Source organism: Carassius auratus, chromosome 48 (assembly GCF_003368295.1).
Source record: "Carassius auratus strain Wakin chromosome 48, ASM336829v1, whole genome shotgun sequence".
Taxonomy (NCBI): domain Eukaryota; kingdom Metazoa; phylum Chordata; class Actinopteri; order Cypriniformes; family Cyprinidae; genus Carassius; species Carassius auratus.
Window position 1 is genome coordinate 5,190,058 of NC_039290.1, and position 19,065 is coordinate 5,209,122.

General features: G+C 35.9%; 3 protein-coding genes and 2 non-coding genes across 6 annotated transcripts in view; 4 read left to right on the forward strand and 1 right to left on the reverse strand.

Moving 5' to 3' along the window:
• Positions 1-29: 29 nt before the first annotated feature.
• On the forward strand, positions 30-8,126 carry LOC113065595 (SH3 domain-binding glutamic acid-rich-like protein 2). 2 transcript variants are annotated; one of them, XM_026236969.1, is made up of 5 exons: positions 30-310; positions 4,457-4,642; positions 5,728-5,799; positions 5,877-5,920; positions 6,200-8,126. In XM_026236969.1, the coding sequence occupies exons 1-4, from the start codon at positions 266-268 to the stop codon at positions 5,892-5,894; spliced, it is 321 nt and encodes a 106-aa protein (XP_026092754.1). In that variant the 5' UTR covers positions 30-265; the 3' UTR covers positions 5,895-5,920; positions 6,200-8,126. The 2 variants fall into 2 exon arrangements, with proteins under 2 accessions (XP_026092754.1, XP_026092755.1); XM_026236970.1 differs by lacking the exon at positions 5,877-5,920 and having other exon boundaries at positions 34-310.
• A 2,873-nt stretch (positions 8,127-10,999) lies between these two features.
• On the forward strand, positions 11,000-13,953 carry LOC113065594 (40S ribosomal protein S12). The gene is made up of 6 exons (XM_026236968.1): positions 11,000-11,147; positions 11,275-11,320; positions 11,974-12,090; positions 12,281-12,383; positions 13,193-13,294; positions 13,861-13,953. Exons 2-6 carry the CDS (start codon positions 11,307-11,309, stop codon positions 13,921-13,923), a joined length of 399 nt encoding a protein of 132 aa, XP_026092753.1. The 5' UTR covers positions 11,000-11,147; positions 11,275-11,306; the 3' UTR covers positions 13,924-13,953.
• LOC113065885 (small nucleolar RNA SNORD101) lies at positions 11,826-11,900 on the forward strand. Its single transcript, XR_003279088.1, has one exon. It is a non-coding gene; the product is annotated as a small nucleolar RNA SNORD101 (small nucleolar RNA).
• Positions 12,131-12,215, forward strand: LOC113065886 (small nucleolar RNA SNORD100). Its single transcript, XR_003279089.1, has one exon. It is a non-coding gene; the product is annotated as a small nucleolar RNA SNORD100 (small nucleolar RNA).
• Positions 13,954-16,546: 2,593 nt separating the features above from the next.
• Positions 16,547-19,065, reverse strand: part of LOC113065596 (eyes absent homolog 4-like) — a 28,316-nt gene continuing 25,797 nt past the window's right edge. Inside the window, 2 exon segments of the mRNA XM_026236974.1 lie at positions 16,547-17,233; positions 18,920-19,020. Coding sequence (XP_026092759.1) covers positions 17,153-17,233; positions 18,920-19,020 — 182 coding nt within the window. The 3' untranslated portion in view covers positions 16,547-17,152.

Here is a 19,065-nt window from a genome sequence, read left to right on the forward strand (position 1 = left end):
TACATTTCCCATGATTAACGTTTTGATCTGGAGCCAGAGGATAAGCGCTGTGAGTCTGTCGCGCTCTATACAGTCCATAGTTGCGTTCCCGAGTGAAGTGCACTGATGGAGTGCGAGCGGCTTTATTACAGAACACCGGGCGCGCGCACTCACTTTAATTTCAAAGGGTGAAGGTGACGTCACCGCAGGTCCAACGAAGTCTAGAAAGGAGAGCGCAACATTTCCCAGTCTTCATTCTTCCGCGAGAGGTCAAGTGTGGATTAGGATGGTCATCAGAGTGTACATCGCCTCCTCGTCCGGGTCTGTCGCGGTGAGTAACGTTTACACCGAGTCGCGTGTTGTAAAACTGGAGAATGACATCAAACGACAGCTAATTTTTATTCTGTGATCTGCAATTTTATAATCTATTCCATGTAATAGTTATTTAAATAACACAATACTTAGATCAAGTAAGACTGTCATAGATTAGCTATAGATTTATATGAATAACCTCACTTCATGATACATTTATGGCACTCAGTAGCCTAAGGTGTGCACGCGAGTAATATACGAATAAGAATTTATTGCGTTATGTTCAAGTAACCCGGCCACTTAATGAACTTAACCATCTTGGAAAACACACCCTCTCTTGCAGGCAATACCATGGTACAGTGATTTAATCAAATGGCAATTTCAACATAAACCATAGATCTGATTATCCATGTTCATGATAACAGCCACCCCACCCACCCCAAAAATGAAAGGATACCATAAGGGTATAACTGTGGCACATTTTTGTATTTTACATTTAAATGACATTTTGCTGCCAAAGTGCACACCTAAAACTGGGTCTGTTTTCAAGCCACACAGTGCAGAACATTCTGGAATAGATATGACTTATTGTGACTCTAAAATGTATTACATAACCACTGCCAAACTCAGTTCTGATCTATGTATTCAGCAATGGTTTCTAACAAATGCTTTTCAGTGGTTATTAAATGTGGTTTATGCTGTATTTAAGATAATCCAAAGCTGTTGTCCACCTCGGCGCACTGCTAACAGCCATAAAGCTTAAAGGTTGGACAAAGTGCATGTTTACAGAAAAAGCCAACCCACTTCCAACTCCAATGCCACAATCACTGGCGTGCAGATCAGCTCAGTTTTAATCGCTCTGTTACACAGCCTGCAGGGAAAGCACAAGAAATGTCTTGATTTATTCAGAGCTGGGATTATATTTCCGCCTTTTAGCAGGCTGGTCCAGTGACATTAATTTTTTGTCATTTAAATGAGGGATTGGGATTGGGAGAAAGGAAGGGCAACTACTCATATTTTCCTGTAATGTCATTCACTTGGTGTTTGATGGTTTTTAGATGATGTTTGTATAGTGACTTGGTGTGTATTTGACAGCTTTGATATGGAGATGAAGCCTGTGTTTTTGGATGTTAGGAGATAGAGAGGCAAGTACAGTTCAGCACTGTAACCTAATAGTACCAGAATGAGGTAATAGCCTAAATGAGTTATGCACCGATTTCCGCTATCTCCTTATTTCTACAAGACCCGGATTGTTTAAAAAGAGCTATTTTTAAGTCTCAATCGTCTCAGCACACACTGCTCTCATATAAGCGATGTCTTTTATGCTCACATTCTTCTATGCATGGCAAACAAGATGATAAATGGAAAGGAAAAAGGAAATGTTTCGATCAATAACTGGCACGTGATGGGTGGACAGACTAACTGTGTGTGTGTTCACTCAGTTTACATGTGTTTGTTATATGACTTGTTTTGTCATGTTGATGTGAAGCAAGTGATGGCTGAATAAACCAATCTCTGCTTAAAGACTGTACTACAGATTTTAGGATCATGTGAGTGAGGGTTATTATTTTTACTTACAGCTACATAAACACTCTGATTCACATAGTTCCCATAAGCTTTTGTCAGAGGGGGGTTATAAAGGTCATACCCTGGCTAACCTTTTCCACTTGTTACACTCATCCACCTCCAACCGTTGCACTTTACACATGCATGCGAAGGACTGTGACTGAGAGCACTCACTGAGTGATTTTCAGTCAGCTGAACTTATTGGAGAGACAGGTTCTACAGTGATACAGGGCCTGTAAGTGTGTTAAGAACGTCTGAGTGGTAAGAGTGCATTCAGCGCATTGATTCAGAACAGGATGGCACACCCTCATGGGATTTGTTTTTCTTTTAAAGAGCACTTCGTCTTTTTACTATAAATTAAAAAGTTTTACAAATGCAAAACTTCTGTGTACTTAAAAATTTTCAAATGATGTACATTCAGATCCAAGTCATATCAGTAGCCTAATAAAAGTACTTTTATTCGGAACGAATCAGCGTTATTAAACGAATCAGTTGAATGAAGAAACGAGACACTCAAAAGACCTACTGGTGGAATTATGTAACTTAATGATAGCCAGTTTTTACAGGAAACACAATCTTAGCTGAATCATATAGACAGAGAATGTGTATGTATTTTGTTTTGAGGATAAAACAATAGCTGCATTGTGTGGCTGCGCGGGTTCGACACAAGGCTAGATCTGCTTGTCCTGCTTTCGGTTTATCAGGGCAGGAATTTTATAGAGCTTTTGAAAAGCACAGACAGAGCTTAATGTTTAACGGAGAGCTGCTCTACCTTTACTAAGTCAAACATGCACATAGGCCTATGTGTGTGAGAGATATGTGATTCACTCATCAACACATCACTGGGTATGAATCTTTATTCAGTTGTGCTCTCTGTGTGCACACAAGTGTGTGTGTTTAGTGACAGAATTTATCTGAACAGCTCTGCATGCAGTGTCCGCCCAGCAGCTTGCTCTGCAAAGTCAGCAGAGAGATAGAGAGAAACAAAGATTGGCAAGGCGAGGTGAACTAAGGCAGGGGACTTTTTGTGCTCTGTCTGCCCTCCTCCACAATGTGGATATGTTCAAAAACACTCTCTCTGGACAACACACTTGTAATACTGCCAGACTAGGGTGTGTAGGTGTGTGTGTGTTTTGTAAGTCACACCCTCTCAAACAGCTGTTGAAACCAGGCCTCATACTGTAGTTAGATGCGCAGACTGAAGAAGTGTCATCTGCCCCGGAGTCTGTTGAGGCATAATGCATGTATATCATCAGCTAAAGGTATACATACTGTAGAGCTAATGCATCAGATTAGTGTGTGTTTATGTGTGTGTGGTGTTTAAATAATAGTTTAAAGATTTAAGGTTGCATGCACAAATTTTTATCTTAAAGGGAAAGTTCAACCATAAATGAACATTCTGCCATCAACAAACTATTTTAGTACCATTGATAAAATGTAGACAAATAATTCAATGTTTCTGTTTTATTATAAGATGTCTGTATAGTTTTTATTAGGTTTTTTAATATTTCATTTTATTCACTATAATATTTATTTTATTTCAAGTAAGGACTTTTTTTTAATAGTCTTAGTTAACGAAAACCTCACAATGTTCCAAATCTGTATTCTTTTTTCTGTGAAACACAATAAAAAAAAATTATTTATCTATTTATTTGGAAATATAAAAGGTTTTGGAGTTTTGTTGGCTCTTAATAGTCTACATGGTTCATACCTGTTTTTTTTTTAGCTAAAATGTGTTACATTTTTATTGTTAAAACTGAAGCATCAGTTAAGTCTACTGTATTAAATCTCTGTGTGCCACTTCTTAATGCATTCATTAACTACATGCTGGGAATTTAAAGAAAGACATATTTATGCTTTGGAAAATCTGCTTCGCCTGGCATTGTTGCAATGGAATTGAACTATTGTGTTTTTAAACCGCTCAACAGAGAGCTGAGTGCAGAGGGTGACAGACAGGTGGGTAAGATAAGGACAAAATGTTTATTCATTGTTAATATGGGGAAGGTTTCAGAATCACAGGATGCCAGAATAAATTAGCAGATGTTAAATAACCTTTTTGACCACAAAAATGGACACTCCAAAGCAACATACACGCACAGTCTTTCATCGTTCTCTGTGTTAAATTTGATGTGTTTTAAATGCATAGTCATATTCTATTCTTCTTTTAGGGAGGTTTTTTTTAGGTGTGTCTGAAGTCCCAACAGTACATTTTACATTTGGTTTTTAAATAAATCCCTTTTTGTCGATCAGTACTCTCCTCCTACATCTGACTAATGGGAATTTCACTGAATGATTTCCATCTGTGTGTTTTCAGAATGAATACACAGACACTAATGCACACAAGAACGTATACATTCACAACCCTTTTTTTTTGTCAGCACTTATTAAGTGTGCATTAAATTAAAAATGTTTCAAGACTGAAAATTACAAGGTTGATCAGTACAAAAATGGTTCATAACACTTTTAACTAGTACCAGTACACCTTGTCCATATTATACACTCATAAATACTCAGTCACATTTGAGAGTAAACTTTAATAATCTTAATAAAACAGATCATTCAATACCTATCACAGATCATTCATTGTGTGATTCCTCAGCTGAAGAAACATCAGCAGGCCATCGTGGGCTTTCTGGAGGCCAACCGGATCAGTTTTGAGGAGGTTGACATCACCATGCTGGAGGATCAGAGGCTCTGGATGTACCGGAACATTCCTGAAGAGAAACGACCTGAAAAAGGCAATCCTCTCCCCCCTCAGATCTTCAATGGAGAAGACTACTGCGGCGTGAGTCTTTTAATTAGAAACTAATTCTTATGCTTGCTTCATCAAACACTGGACAGGTGATGGACCTTCTCCTATAAAACATTCTCACTTAACTTGTACAAAGATTAACCAATAATCTTCTATCAGAAGCTAATTTATAGTTATAGATACTCACACATTGGTTATATCTTCATCAGTTTACCACAAAACACAATTCATTCGTATTAATTGGTTCTGTAAAATGTCTTCTGCTGAAGTAATACACTGTTTCTCTCAGACACTTAAATCAATGATCAGCTAAAAGCTCCCTGTCTGACCAAAGAGTCGATATTGGGTTGGTTTAAGAGGATGTTTATTAAAAATCAATATATGTAAACAAAGCTCCATGGTGTAAGATGTGTGGCACTGTTCTCTTTTCCAGCCTACATTCTAGTGTGGTATTTATTATGTTTTGTCTCTCCAATCACTTTAAAGCATGAGATGTCTTATATAAGGTAGTTAAAAACAGGAAGGCATTTGCATGCCTCTGATTCTTCCTAAAACAAAAGAGGAAAAACAAACCCTATTACTCATATTCACACCTACACACACACTTATTTTCTTAATTAGAGTTGTAGTGTAATATGCTACTATGATTCTCTTGCCATAAATGGCTGAAGAATCACAAAGACATTTATGAGCATGAATCTTAATTTAGAAATGATTCATCACTTAACACTTGAGTTATGGTAAGGTTTGTATATTTTGTGAATGATTCATGGAAGTGGCTGGATTTTGAGTGTCCAACTGAACTAATCTCACAATAATCCTGATTACTCTTAGACCCTGCCCCCAACATCTCTCGTAGCCAATCAGAACAGCAGATCTGTTTCCTTAACATGTCACAGTGATTAACTATTCAACACTATTGGAGGGCAAGACACATCCTTGTGTATTTTTACCAAGATGCTTTAGTTTAATATGAATGTATGTATATTATATTATATAGATAAAATATCTATATATATATAGATAAAAATGTCATTATTATATCCAATATCCAAGACAAACAGCACAAAAACACTGTGTTATAGTTGCTAAAAATTCTCATTTTTTTAATTCTGCAGGATTATGAAGATTTCTTCCAGTCTAAAGAGATGAACACAGTGTTCTCATTCCTCCGTCTGTCCCCTGTAAAGGTACAAACACACTCCTGCTTGCCTTTTAATAAATGTTTTATGTTTAAAAAGTTCTTAAAACTATTTTATTTCAAAAGCTAATTTATATTAGATGATAAAACCTGTTTTCAGAAAATATATTGTGAGTATATTTGATATATTTCTCCTATTGGCAATTTATTTTCTTGTTTTTTTTATGCATTAAGTTTGTTATATTTATGCTTAAAAACACTATTTGCCAGTGGAATAAGAAAAATAAAGTGTATTCAAAATATATTCTATGAAACACATTATGTAATTCTCATAGTGGATGTCTTTTTTGTCATATTTTGTTACTGGCTCTACACTTGTTTAATGTGATATTATTATGGATTATATTATAGGATTAACATCTAAGTGAATTCAGTTCTGTTCTCTGCAGGACTCTGAATCGTAGATCGTGCTGTTGACATTGATGTAACTCTCGTCCTCTACTCTGAAGCCCTCACTGCCAGCAATGCTTTCTGCCAAACACAGGCTGCCCTCCGGCCCAGCTTTTCCGAAGAAACATCTTCTCATTCAAACACACACGTACACAGGGTGATTACATATGTTTTCTATGGCTAATTAATTATTTATGTGCATTGCTGTTTTGTTTCATTTGTTGTACACGTGTTGCATGAAAAGCCTATTCTGCTTTTTTAAACATGATACAGGGATAGAAAGTGAACTTATACCTGTGTGTGTGTTTTGTGTGCATAAGACTTACATTGTTAATCTACACAAAGAGAATAATAAGTATGCAAGTCTCTTGTAAGTCGTTCTTTGTTAAGGAGCTCAGACGGACGGCCAAAAGGAACTGTTGGGAAACAGCAGAAGAATTTGGTATAATGTTGTCCTGTCCGCAGGCTTTGATCTATTTGTAAAAAGAAGTTCACACCAAAAACAGCCTCAAAACAGGAAATAGAATCCTGACCTGAATTAATATCTCAGCATAACAGAGCTGATCTAAGCTTAGTGTTTCCACGACACATAATGGCTCTTCAAAGCTTTTCAGAGTGTTAAACTGGTCCTGAATCAGTTTTCGAACACCTTATGCTTTATTAGTAGAATTTCAGATCTCACTCCTACATCCTTTTCTCATTCCTTCTGCTGGAAAACATGCTAAAGAACTCATATCTTGTTTTTTTCTCTTTATTTTTCTGTTAAAATGTGTTTTTCTTCTCAGGGGTATGGTAGCATGTAGCATGTATCACACTGTGATGCCTTGACTCCCAGCTCACCCATTTATGTAGCTCATATAGTGACTTATACAAAGCAGGGGAGAATAGTTGGTTTACTCACAGTGTCGGTTGTGTGGAACATGTTTTATATTAACACAGTCTACTCTCTTTTTTCTTATGACAATCTACTGCCATTCTCCCCCAAAACCACCTTAAACAAAACAGACTCACTCCCAAACATACTTTCATTACATTTTCCATTTACTATTCATTTAGATTGCATCACTCCTCCCATTCCACATGAATAAGCACTAAATGTATGTTTATGCACACATACACACACACCATTCTCAGGACACAATCATGTTTATGTCACACACACATATAGTCACACATATGTATACTTCCTCTCTATATTGATGTTTGTATGAAGTTACTGTTGTTTACTCTAAATGAATAATTTAAAAATCTAATTTTTAATAAAGTATATATATATATAAAAAACTTCTTTAATGGTGTTTTCTTGTGTTTCTCCAGAGTCTTGTTTTAGGCAAATATTGCACATAAAACAAAAGTGGCATTCTATAATTGAAACAAATGATTTGTCTTTAATATATATAACATACTGTATATCGTTTTGCTTAACTTGCTGTGCTGTATTAATTTTCTAAACACAGTATAATGTGTGTGTACAGCATAATGTAACTTTTGAAAAAGCCCAGTGGAACAGTCCAGATATCCCAGCATGCCTTTGCAAGTGGCAGTTTTGCATTAGCTAGCATAAGAGGCTGACGTAGAGAGTGTGAGAAAATGTTGTTCGTCTATAAATAGATACAGATGTTTGCTAACCATGAGCTGAATACTAAAAATGGATGGATACAGTATTCAAATAACATTTTGACACACAGGACAAAATTCCTTATAAGAGAGTCCATGATGTCTAGAGGGTCTGCCAATTATTATTTGATTTCAAACTAATTTTGTATAAATAAATAAAAAATTCATGGATACTGATCTTAGTCACATTGTTTCACTTTAATTTAAATCTATCAAATAGTTTATTTTCAATAAACTGTTCATCTGAATCTCTGTTATAGTTCAATGTTTGCATTTGCTGCCATTACCTTTTAATAGGTCAATCAGAATTAAAAAATATATATATATATAATTATACCTACATTTTGCTTTTGTTATTTAAATGTGAATACTAATGATAGTGAATACTAATTACAATATTACAATTTAATTGAAATCAAATTTAGATAATGACATCAGTTATGATTTTTAAAGATAAGGCATGGCAATGAAGGCCAAATACAACACTTCCTGTAAACTAAAATTAATAAGCTATTAAGCCACTGTGATGGGTTTTGAACTTTTAAGTGTAATCACACTGCTCAAAAACGCATCAGGTGGATTAAATGCATCAACGGTGATGACATTTGAGGTATTTGAGACATTACTGCACCCTAGTGGTCAAATAGGGAAGGTGCTAAAAATATAGATTGTACCGTAGATACAAAATGTAACCGAGATGAGTTTGAATTAAAATCCTTTTGCATTTAATGATGTAAAATATGTAGCTTCCTAACATATGTCATCTTAAAATTACAAGGATTAGTTCATTGTGCCTATAGTAGCTCAGAGTTTGAAGAAAGCCTCTGGTTTCCCATCCTCCACTGCATCAAAAAACTTCTGATAGTCCTATGAACACAAAGACAGGTGATAACAGCTTTATATGGTCTTTACAAATAAAAAATGAGTATGGAAGAATAAGATTTGAAAACTTCAAGTGATCATTTTTAAAGCATTTACATAGGGGTTACTGATAAAGTACATCCAGACACAAGGCATGTGTGTTAATTTGCAAACAGTGTGTGTTCACACACTATCACAAGAAACCACTGGTGCATTCCAAGCAGTGGAAACATCTATAGATGATGGGAGTGTTTGAAAGGGTGTGTTTTAATTTACAAGAAACTGAACGAGCCTAACAGGTTTACTGTGCATATATGAACATTTTGTTTCAAGTGTAGTTTGCACAACAAAATTATTAGCATTGATATACACTACAAACACTTACGCCCTCTCAGTGACTGACTCAGTGGTTTAACACGCTTGTTACAAAACCCAAGGAGCTACTGACAGATACACATTGTTTCTTTAGAAGATTTCCACATTCATATCATAGTCTGAACTTTATGTGTTTTTCTTAATAACTGCAAAATACTTATTCCCAGGTTTCATTTGTAAATCATGACATAATACTCACAATTAACAGAAAAACGAATGGATCTGAACTTATGGGGGGGGGGTGCAAAATCAACGCACCATTCCTGACTTGATTTTGATTTTGATGCAGGTAAAATAGATGCACTATTTCTTTCTTGATCTACAGACCAGTGTCAAAACTAGGCTACAAGATGAGACTCACCCCACAGTATTTGTTTCCATTAAAGACCTGAGGGGGCATGGCTGAGGGGTTTCCCACTTTCTTCCTCATCTCCTCCTTCACTTCAGTGCTTACTGCAATGTCCACAGCAAAGTACTTGATCTTTTTGGAATCCAGGAACTGGAAAATCTCAGACTGATGTTGCTTTACCTGAAGAAACAGAGATCAAATGAAACCTCTGACAACACACATTGAAACTCCTCTTCCTTTTTTAAAACATACGACAAGAACAAGTAGTTATTCACTTCAGTTATCTTAAAATAATGTTTTTCACCTTCTAAAAGTTTTTTTTTATCCTTCTGCAGAAACAAATATATACACAAAGATCTATTGAGTTATTTTCACTGATCTAATTTGACATAAGATGACTGTCTAGTTAGCATGTTAACACAAAAAAAATCTATACACTTAAGAATATAAATTTATAATTTAAAAAATAAAAAAATAAAAAATAAAAAAATAAAAATAAAACAACTGCCAGATAAGTCCAGAGAAATAAAGAGATACATACCTCTCTAGAGCCACTCACACTGCTGAAATAGATTGTAAGGGACATCTTCAAACGTGCTATAAGTTTTGTTGAGAATAAAAGTGGCTGCTGAAGTAGACTGGTATTCTGGTATTTCAGTAAACTGTTTGAACCTTTAAACAAACGTAAACTCAAGGACCAGGAAAAGCTCGTTTTGACAGTAGCTACACCTGACAGCCCCACCTACCATAAGCAGCACACACACACACACACACACACACACACACACACACACAAACACACAAACACAACTGTTGCATTCTGCCTTAAACTTGCATGGGGGCATTTTAAACTGAGTTTGCACAACAAAATGTATTATAATCAACCTGACAAAAGCTGGTTGCAAATATGGCTCATAAAGTTCTCATTTTAAGATAAACATTAATATAATTTGGTAGCAGTTTTATATATATATATATATATATATATATATATAGTTATATATAGTATATATATAACTATATATATATATATATATATATATATATATATATAGTTATACAATTTCTTAATTTATAATTTTTAAGTGTAAATGTCAACATACTTTCTGGTGACACTGGCTAGCTGCGTCCCAAGTGACTCACATACACTAGGCACTCATACTCTATGTACTTATGCACTATGTACTCAACCATGTAGTGTATGAATTTCAGTTATTTTGGTTAATTTAGTTATTAGAGTTATTCTGTCATCCATAATCAGAGTCTGATAACCTGATAGCGTTGAGTGCATGAAGTGTCCATCATTCCTCATTTCGTTTATTTAACATCCGGGTGTTTAAAGTGCACTTTTTCTTTGTGAACCTGATTTTATACAGTCTATGGTGTGAACGCACTACACAAACTATTTATACTACAAAACGTTGTAGAATAGTGCATAATGGAACGCACCTTAGCAAATGCTGATGAGCCACAAAAGCACCACCTTGTGGGGGAGTGAGGGGCTTGCGCCATCGCAGTAGATTAAGCAGACATTTTAGACGGAAGTGTTACAATTTTGTCGAGCAATATATTTTCTAAATAATAATAAAAACAATAACACACAGTAAGTAAATTCTATACACCGTGTGTACAAGTTCCTCGTGGCTCTCCATGCAGGCAGTGAAATGGACACCATCAGGGCCCTTCGCGCTTAAAACAATGCTGTCGGCGATATGACGTCCTCTTTACCCGCAGTCAGAGAGAAGGTAGGGCGAGTTTCTGTGATCTGACAGAATCGGTCTTAAATATCCACCATCCTGCCTTTAAAGTACTCTAAGATGTATCCTAAGGAATGGATCCTAATATATCGATTATATAATGTCTCTATTTCAGATTTTTATCCTCTCATCCATCGCTAATCTACAATGGCCGAGGAAGGGTGAGTGACTGTTCTCATATTCACACTTCAGTGCAATCACTGCACAACTTAATACAGAACATGTGTCTAGTGACTAGAGCTTGTTTTACTCCCCTTAATATTTAGAAATCTAATGACTTAGCCCATAGTGTAATAAAAAAAATAACAACGTCTGAACTCCAGTTTTCTGTGCAGAGAAAGTAAACCGTGATCTAAAGTGGTCTCCAAAAAGAGGCAAAACACTCAATAGTAGTCCACATGATTATTAAACTTAATCTGAAGACATGTTATCGTTTTGTGACTGGATTGGCATAATTTAAGTTTGCATGTAATATCTTGACCGATTCCTCTTCGATGTATCAAAGAGAACATATTGAATGTTGTATTTATTGATGTATATGTATAACACATTGATACTCCTGTGCCACAAAGTCATACAGGTGTTGAATATTTCTCTTGATTTCTGTCCTTGTGTGACACTTTATAGCATTTTAAGGTTTATATTAGTGAGTCTTCGGTGACCTCGGCTGTGATGAATTTTGAGTCTTTAGTCGGATACCCCTTCACTCTAATCTTGAGTGAGACGTCCAATCTGAAAAGCCGCAGGTTGTTAAATGCGTGTGTGCACGCCTGACTCTTTACACCCCAATAACATCCTCTTGTACAACTGACAGCATCGCTGCCGGAGGTGTGATGGATGTCAACACGGCTCTGCCTGAAGTGCTGAAGACCGCACTCATCCACGACGGTCTGGCCCGCGGTATCCGTGAGGCCGCCAAGGCCCTGGACAAGTAAGAAGTTACCATTTTTAAATGCTATGAGATGTTGCTGTGTGTCTATGATGATAATTTGGCTCCCTCTTCTGAAGTCTGTGAGGATAACTGCCATTCGTTACCCAATTTCTGTCTGAGATGCTGTTGAAGTGATCGGTTCTACCTGTTGGAGGAGGTTGAAGGCTCATGATCTTTCTGTGTTTGACAGGCGCCAGGCTCATCTTTGCGTCCTGGCAGCAAACTGTGATGAGCCCATGTACGTCAAGCTGGTGGAGGCTCTCTGTGCCGAGCATCAGATCAACCTTATCAAGGTGAGGAAGCTATGAGAATTATCATTATCAGGATTTATGGAAGCTTTTTCAACCACAGAACAAAACTGTGCCTCCAATAGTTTGAGCTTTCTCAAACTTAATTGCAACTCAGAATTATGAGAAACTCTGAATTCTGCATCACATATCCGCCACAATTTTTTTTTTGGCATCTTCATCTCACAATTCAGACTTTCAAAATCAATATTGCAAGATATAAATTTAAAATTGTGAAACTTGCAATTGCAAAAAAATCTGAATTGTGGGACTTTGCAATGACCTTTTTATTCTGTGGCAGAAATCTTCCATTGGACTTAAATTGTAACCTGTTACCTGGAATTTGACTTAAAAATTCTGGTCCTGGAGACCCATGGCACTGATTATTTTGTCTATTTTCCTTATTTATTGCAACTGAATTGAGTATTTTACAGAAGAGGGGCATGCAAAATATGCAGTGCTCTGGGTCTCCATGACCAGGATTTAAAAACACCTGTCCTGGTTGATAAATTGTTGTTGATGGTGGTAACCAAGCCAAATCTGGAGACCTGGTGGTGGGCTCTTGATTTGGACCACCCAGAACATCTGAACCACCACAATTAGCTAAAAACTATTCTTGTGGCCAGCAACACCCATGTTTGCTTCAGAAAAGTTCTAGTTCCTTTTTATTAGCTATTAAATTCTATGAAAACCCTAAATGCAAAGTGTTCTCTTGAATATTGCCAAGAACTTTTTATTTGGGAACCATAACTCTGATTTGAACTGCTTAAAGGTGTGGAGTCATAAAATATAATGGTCTCTGTGCTCTCCTGTAGGTTGATGACAATAAGAAGCTTGGTGAGTGGGTTGGTCTGTGCAAGATCGACAGAGAGGGCAAACCCCGCAAGGTGGTGGGCTGCAGCTGTGTAGTCATTAAGGTGGGTGTCTGACTGTAGTCCTGTTCACACCCCGAGTCTGTTTTGAATTGTTACTTTAATCTAGAACCTTATTGGAGAAGAGATGCCTCAAATTTTACGATTAGTGTTTATTAAAAGAATATTTGAGCTTCAGATTTAGATTTAGGTTGTTTGAGCCAGCTCGAGTCCAGATGCTGGCTGTCCATGCCATGTGTTTGGTTTTTGTATGTCTTGGCTAGATTGAGTGCCTGAACACGAGCCTCTTGTTCCTGTTTTGATTCTTGAGGTCCCTAGAAGGGCTACAAACTTAATGTACTGAATAACTGGACGATATATATATATATATATATATATATATATATATATATATATATATATATATATATATATATATATATATATATATATATATATATATATATATATATATATATATATATATATATATATATATATATATATATATATATATATTTAGTTTTCTCTTGTAATTACAGGAAGAATTCAGTCAGGACCGTTTTTTTTAAACTGAAAAAAGTCTAAAAGAGTTTAATATGCATCTAATGTATTCATGTCTCCATCTGCAGGACTATGGCAAAGAGTCGCAGGCTAAGGACGTCATTGAGGAGTACTTCAAATCTAAGAAATAAGGCGCCAAATAAAAGATCTTTTGGAAATTATGTAACTTGTTTTTTGTTTTTGAAAGGAGTATGGAAGTCATAGCAGTTCATGCAAGTTCTGAGTTTAATTCCAAAATTGAGGTTTTGTCTGTCTTAAACAATTGGTACAGAGTGAACTCTTGTCCAGCTTTTAAGGTGGACTTTGTGGCTTGTTAGGTTGAGTTTACATTTAGAGTTTGATTTTAAATATAACCAGTTCTGGTGTGGTTCATTTAAATAAGCATGAACGCTGCCATCTGAACCTTGGTGCACAAATGGGTGCAGACAGCTCTAGTGTGGTTCAACTGAGATACAGGTGCATCTAAAAAAAAAAAAAAAAATAGAATATCGTGGAAAAGGTCTTATTTTATAATATTTTAACTTAAAAAAAATGCAAACTTATATGCTATACTCATTGCACACACATTTCAAGTGTTTTTTTTTGGGGGGGGGGGGGGGATTCTGATGGTTAAGACTTGCAGCTTAGGGAAATTAACAATTCTGTACCTCCAAAAATATATTACATTTTTAGCTGGTTTTGTTTGATTTTGATTATAAATGCTGGGTTCCTCCTGGGCTAGTTTAGAATATGCAACCACAATTATGGGAAAGACTACTGACTTGACAGTCCAGAATACAATCATCAACGCCTTCCACAAGGAGGGTAAGCCACAGAAGGTCATTGCTGAAAGGGCTGTCTGTTTACAGAGTGCTATATCAAAATATATTCATAGAAATTTGACAAAGGACAATATGTGGCAGGAAAAGCTGCACAAGCAACAGGCATGACCACAGTCTTGGGAAGATTGTCAGAAGCATTTCACCTGGAGTAAGGAGAAAAAAAAAGAAAGAACTGGACTGTTGCTCAGTGGTCCAAAGTCCTCTTTCCGTAAATTTAGCATTTCATTTGGAAAGCAAGTCTGGAGGAAGACTGGAGAAGCACAGAATCCAAAGTCCAGAGTGAAGTTTCTGAAGTCAAGAGATGATTTGGGTGCCGGGACATTGCTAGTGTTGGTCCACTGTGTTTAATCAAGTCCTAAGTCAATGCAGCCATCAACCAGGACATTTTGGAGCACTTTATGCTTCCATCTGATGACAAGCTTTATGGAGATGCTGATTCCATTTTCCAGCAGGACTTTAGCACTTGTCCACAGTGCCAAAAACACTTCCAAGTGGTTTGCTGACCATTTTACTACTGTGCTTGATTGGCCAGCAAACTCACCTGACCTGAACCTCACATAGTATCTATGGGGTATTGTGAAGAGGAAGATAAGTAACATCTGACAAACAATACTGAGGAGCTGAAGGTCGCTATCAAAGCAACCTGGGCTTCAATAACACCTCAGCAGTGCTACAGACTGATCACCTCCATGCCACACCGCACTGAAGCAGTAATTCATGCAAAGGGAGCACCAACCATTGAGTACATAATTAAACCTGCTTTGGAGATCTTGAACATTTCTGTTTTGATATATATATATATATATATATATATATATATATATATATATTTTTTTTTTTTTATTATTATTTTTTTTTTTGATTGATCTTTCGATTTTTTTACTGAATTTTTTTTTCATAGGCTATAAATCATATCAGAAAAAAAAAGCTTTCAGTTTGTGTGCAATGAATCAGGAATATTAGAAAGTTTGCTTTTTTGAGTTAAATTACAAAAAAAAGAACTTTTCCATGATCAGCATTTTTTTTTAAAGTTTCACCTGTAAATGCAGCATGAACCAAAGACATCCAAATTAACCAAAAGCAGATGTGCCGTGTTAAGATGTGACTTTAAAAATGATAAAGGCTCCAGCATACCTGGTTTTTCTCCTCGTAGATCCATGTTGACAGTTCAGTCCAGGCCTCGGAATCGCCGTCTATTTACAGCAGATCTCTGTACATGTGCGCAACGGAGGAATTCCTGGCACCTTTTTGACTCCACGCATTTAATACGCTCTTAAACCATCGTAAATTCACAACAAGCTCATTAACCAAAGTCATGGCATTTTGGATGTTTGGAAGTTCATAAAATATACCTCCTAAAATTTGTCCAACGAGTGTGTAACCTCCTTGTCTTTAGGTTCTGGGTTAAAAATGGCAGTGTGAAAGCTAAATGAAACAGGATTAAAATGTAACTTTTTTTTTTTAATTGGTACACACACACACACACACACAAAAGACGTGAGTACGTTAAGTTAAAGTAAGCCCAGAGTCTTGTGTTTATGACGTGACTTTACCTATAATATCTATACTCATTTTCCATAAATGTTTGTCAATAAGTTAAAGTTTAAAATTAACGCAACTTTAAATTTTTTTGAGAAAGACAGGTGCATTCCCTTAATAAAATATAAGAATAAGCACTACGCTTACGGTTTTGTTAGTGGTCAGTCAGGATGAAACTACAGCTTTATTAACGTTTTTCTTTTCTTTTTTTCTGAGGATGGACTTTTATTTCGCTGTTCTTTCCAACTTCAACCAAAGTACAAACGAATGTTTCCTCACAAAAAAAGAAAGAAAAAAAATAAAAGTTAAAATCTTTGGTTTTCTACAGACGCACCAGTATTGACAGCATACATATAATTCTTAAACATTAGAAAATAGAGAACTCAAGAAAATCTCAAATGTTTACATTTTTTATCTACATACATTCTCAAAAATAAAAACTGACACACAAAACATCTTATAAGGCACAACAAATTATACAGACTCTTTGTTTTTTTTTGCCAAAACCTTACAAAAAACACAAAATCAAAACAATACCATGTGAAAACACACAGCGTCCTTTAGTGTTTAATCTAGTTACTGTAAAATAATTTACATGTTATGTGTCTATTCTAAATGATCCTTGATTAGAATACAGTGCTTGAGTTGTTTAAGTGGAAATGAATTCTACTGTATAGACGGAGATAATCAAATTCCTGTAGATGAGTGAGGATATATGTGGGTTCAGGATGAAGATGAGGGTCATTCAGACATGAAATGCAGTGTGTGTGACGTAAGACCTTAGTAAGCTCTTTACAAGCCTGGTTTGTCCATTATAATCCCATTTTCCCTTGTTCCAGTCTGTCCTAGTCTTCTTAAGACAGTGCAGAAATATCTTAAAAGCCAGAGTTTTCTTTAAAAATAATCAAAAAACAACAACAACAACATAAAAAGAGATTGCAGTGTACTTTTGTTCTTAAATAGTTGTACAAAAAAAGGCCTATGATACAGGTGTCGAGTGTTACAGGTACTCGAATTCCAGTGCTTGATGGAGGGCAAGCAGGTCAGAGTGGCTGGATATCCTCCAGAAGGGCATGTTGTGCTGTGGGGAGAAACACACTGTGAGTGTGTGTTTGAAAATAGATGTACAGAAAATAACTTTGGCTTCAGTGCTTAACAGCATTATCCATGCAGGCAAGTCAAGTCACTGCACTAAGTTTTGTCTAATATTATTGTTATAGCTCAACAGTTCTCTTTATTTCCGTAAATGAGGTGAAAAGATCAAACAACCAGATAACAATAACCACTGATTACTCATATTATAGTTCAAAATAAGCTACAAAGGGTTTATAAAGAGTTTAGTAAAGCATTTACAAACTTTTATTTTCAGATAAAGTAACACTTTACAAAAAAGGTTACATTAGTTAACATAATTATACTTTTTTTTTTTTTACAGCATTTATTAATCTAGGTAAATATTGATGTTGTTTTAATTATGTATAAATGTAGATTCTATTGCATTAATTAATGTTAACAAATGATGTTTCTTGTAAAGTGCTATAAGTAAATCTAAATATTATGTATACATTTATATATTAAAGTTAATTACTAATTTTATATATTGAACGTTATTTACTTTTTGGACTATTAACTAAAATGATTTAGAATTTTCAAATAAACCCTTTACAAATCCTTCAGCTTAGCATTAACATTTTGTGAAATAAAAAATATTCAAAATATGTTTTTGTTTTTTGGTCTGTTCAAAAGTTTGGGGTCTTTAAAGTTTTTGAATAAAGTCTCTTACGCTCACCAAGGTTGGATTCATTTGATCAAAAATACAGTCAAACAGTAATTCTGGGAAATCCCTATTTAAGGTATTTAAGATATTTTAAAATGTAATTTATTTCTGCATTTGCAAAGCTGAATTTTCAGCATCATTACTCAAGTGTCAGACGATCCTTCAGAAATCAGAATATGCTGATTTGCTGCTCAAGAAACATTTCTTGTTATTATTAATATTGAAAACAGTTGTGTTGCTTTTTATAAACTGTATATATTTAGGGAAACCGCAACATAAGGATTCTTTGATAAATAGAAAGTTAAAAAACTGCATTGATTTGAAACGGATATCTTTTTTCTTTACTGTAACCTTTGATCAATTTAATGCATCCTTGCTGAATAAAAATTCACTGAACCCAAACATTTGAACAGTAGTGTACACAAAGACTTATTCCACAAACTCTTAGAAATGCTGCAGAGTGGTTTCCTAGAACAAAAGTATTCAACTGGGTCTTTAGGTTCAGCATCTCAGCAGATCATCTACAGGAGGTTAACATGACCAATCTCAGACCACAGGAAGCTACAGCACGTGATTAGATGCCTGAGACCTTGGAGAACCTCTGTTGAATAGCTCTGTTCTAGATGGCTTGGGATCTGAGAAAGAAAAGCTGGTCTCAGATGATCAGAGGGAAAAAGCAATCGCTACAGACGTCCACATTTAAACTACAGATGAGGAAATAAATGAAGCACACAAGCTGCCGATCAGTTTCATCTAAAGCTCTACAGCACACACAGGCAGGAAGTCCAATCTGAGAAGCACACACTGCTTCCGGTTCACCTGCAGGTCGTTACCTTAGCAGCGGCCTGCTCCTCTTCTACACCATCCCCAATTACAACATACACTACCTTCCTGCCAAACCTCTGCATTACGCGCTCAAAGCAACTCTCTTTGCCTGCAACATAAATAAGGTGACAGGTCAGAGGCTTGGGGTCAGAGGTCAGATTTTACCTGGCTGGCTGCATGCTCCTCATCGCGCCCATCGCCAATCACAACATACGTTATGTTAGTGCCAAACCTGGATACTATACGTTCAAAACAGCTCTCTTTACCTGCAAAAACAAGGCATAGACAAAAACCTTAACAAGCTCAGAACA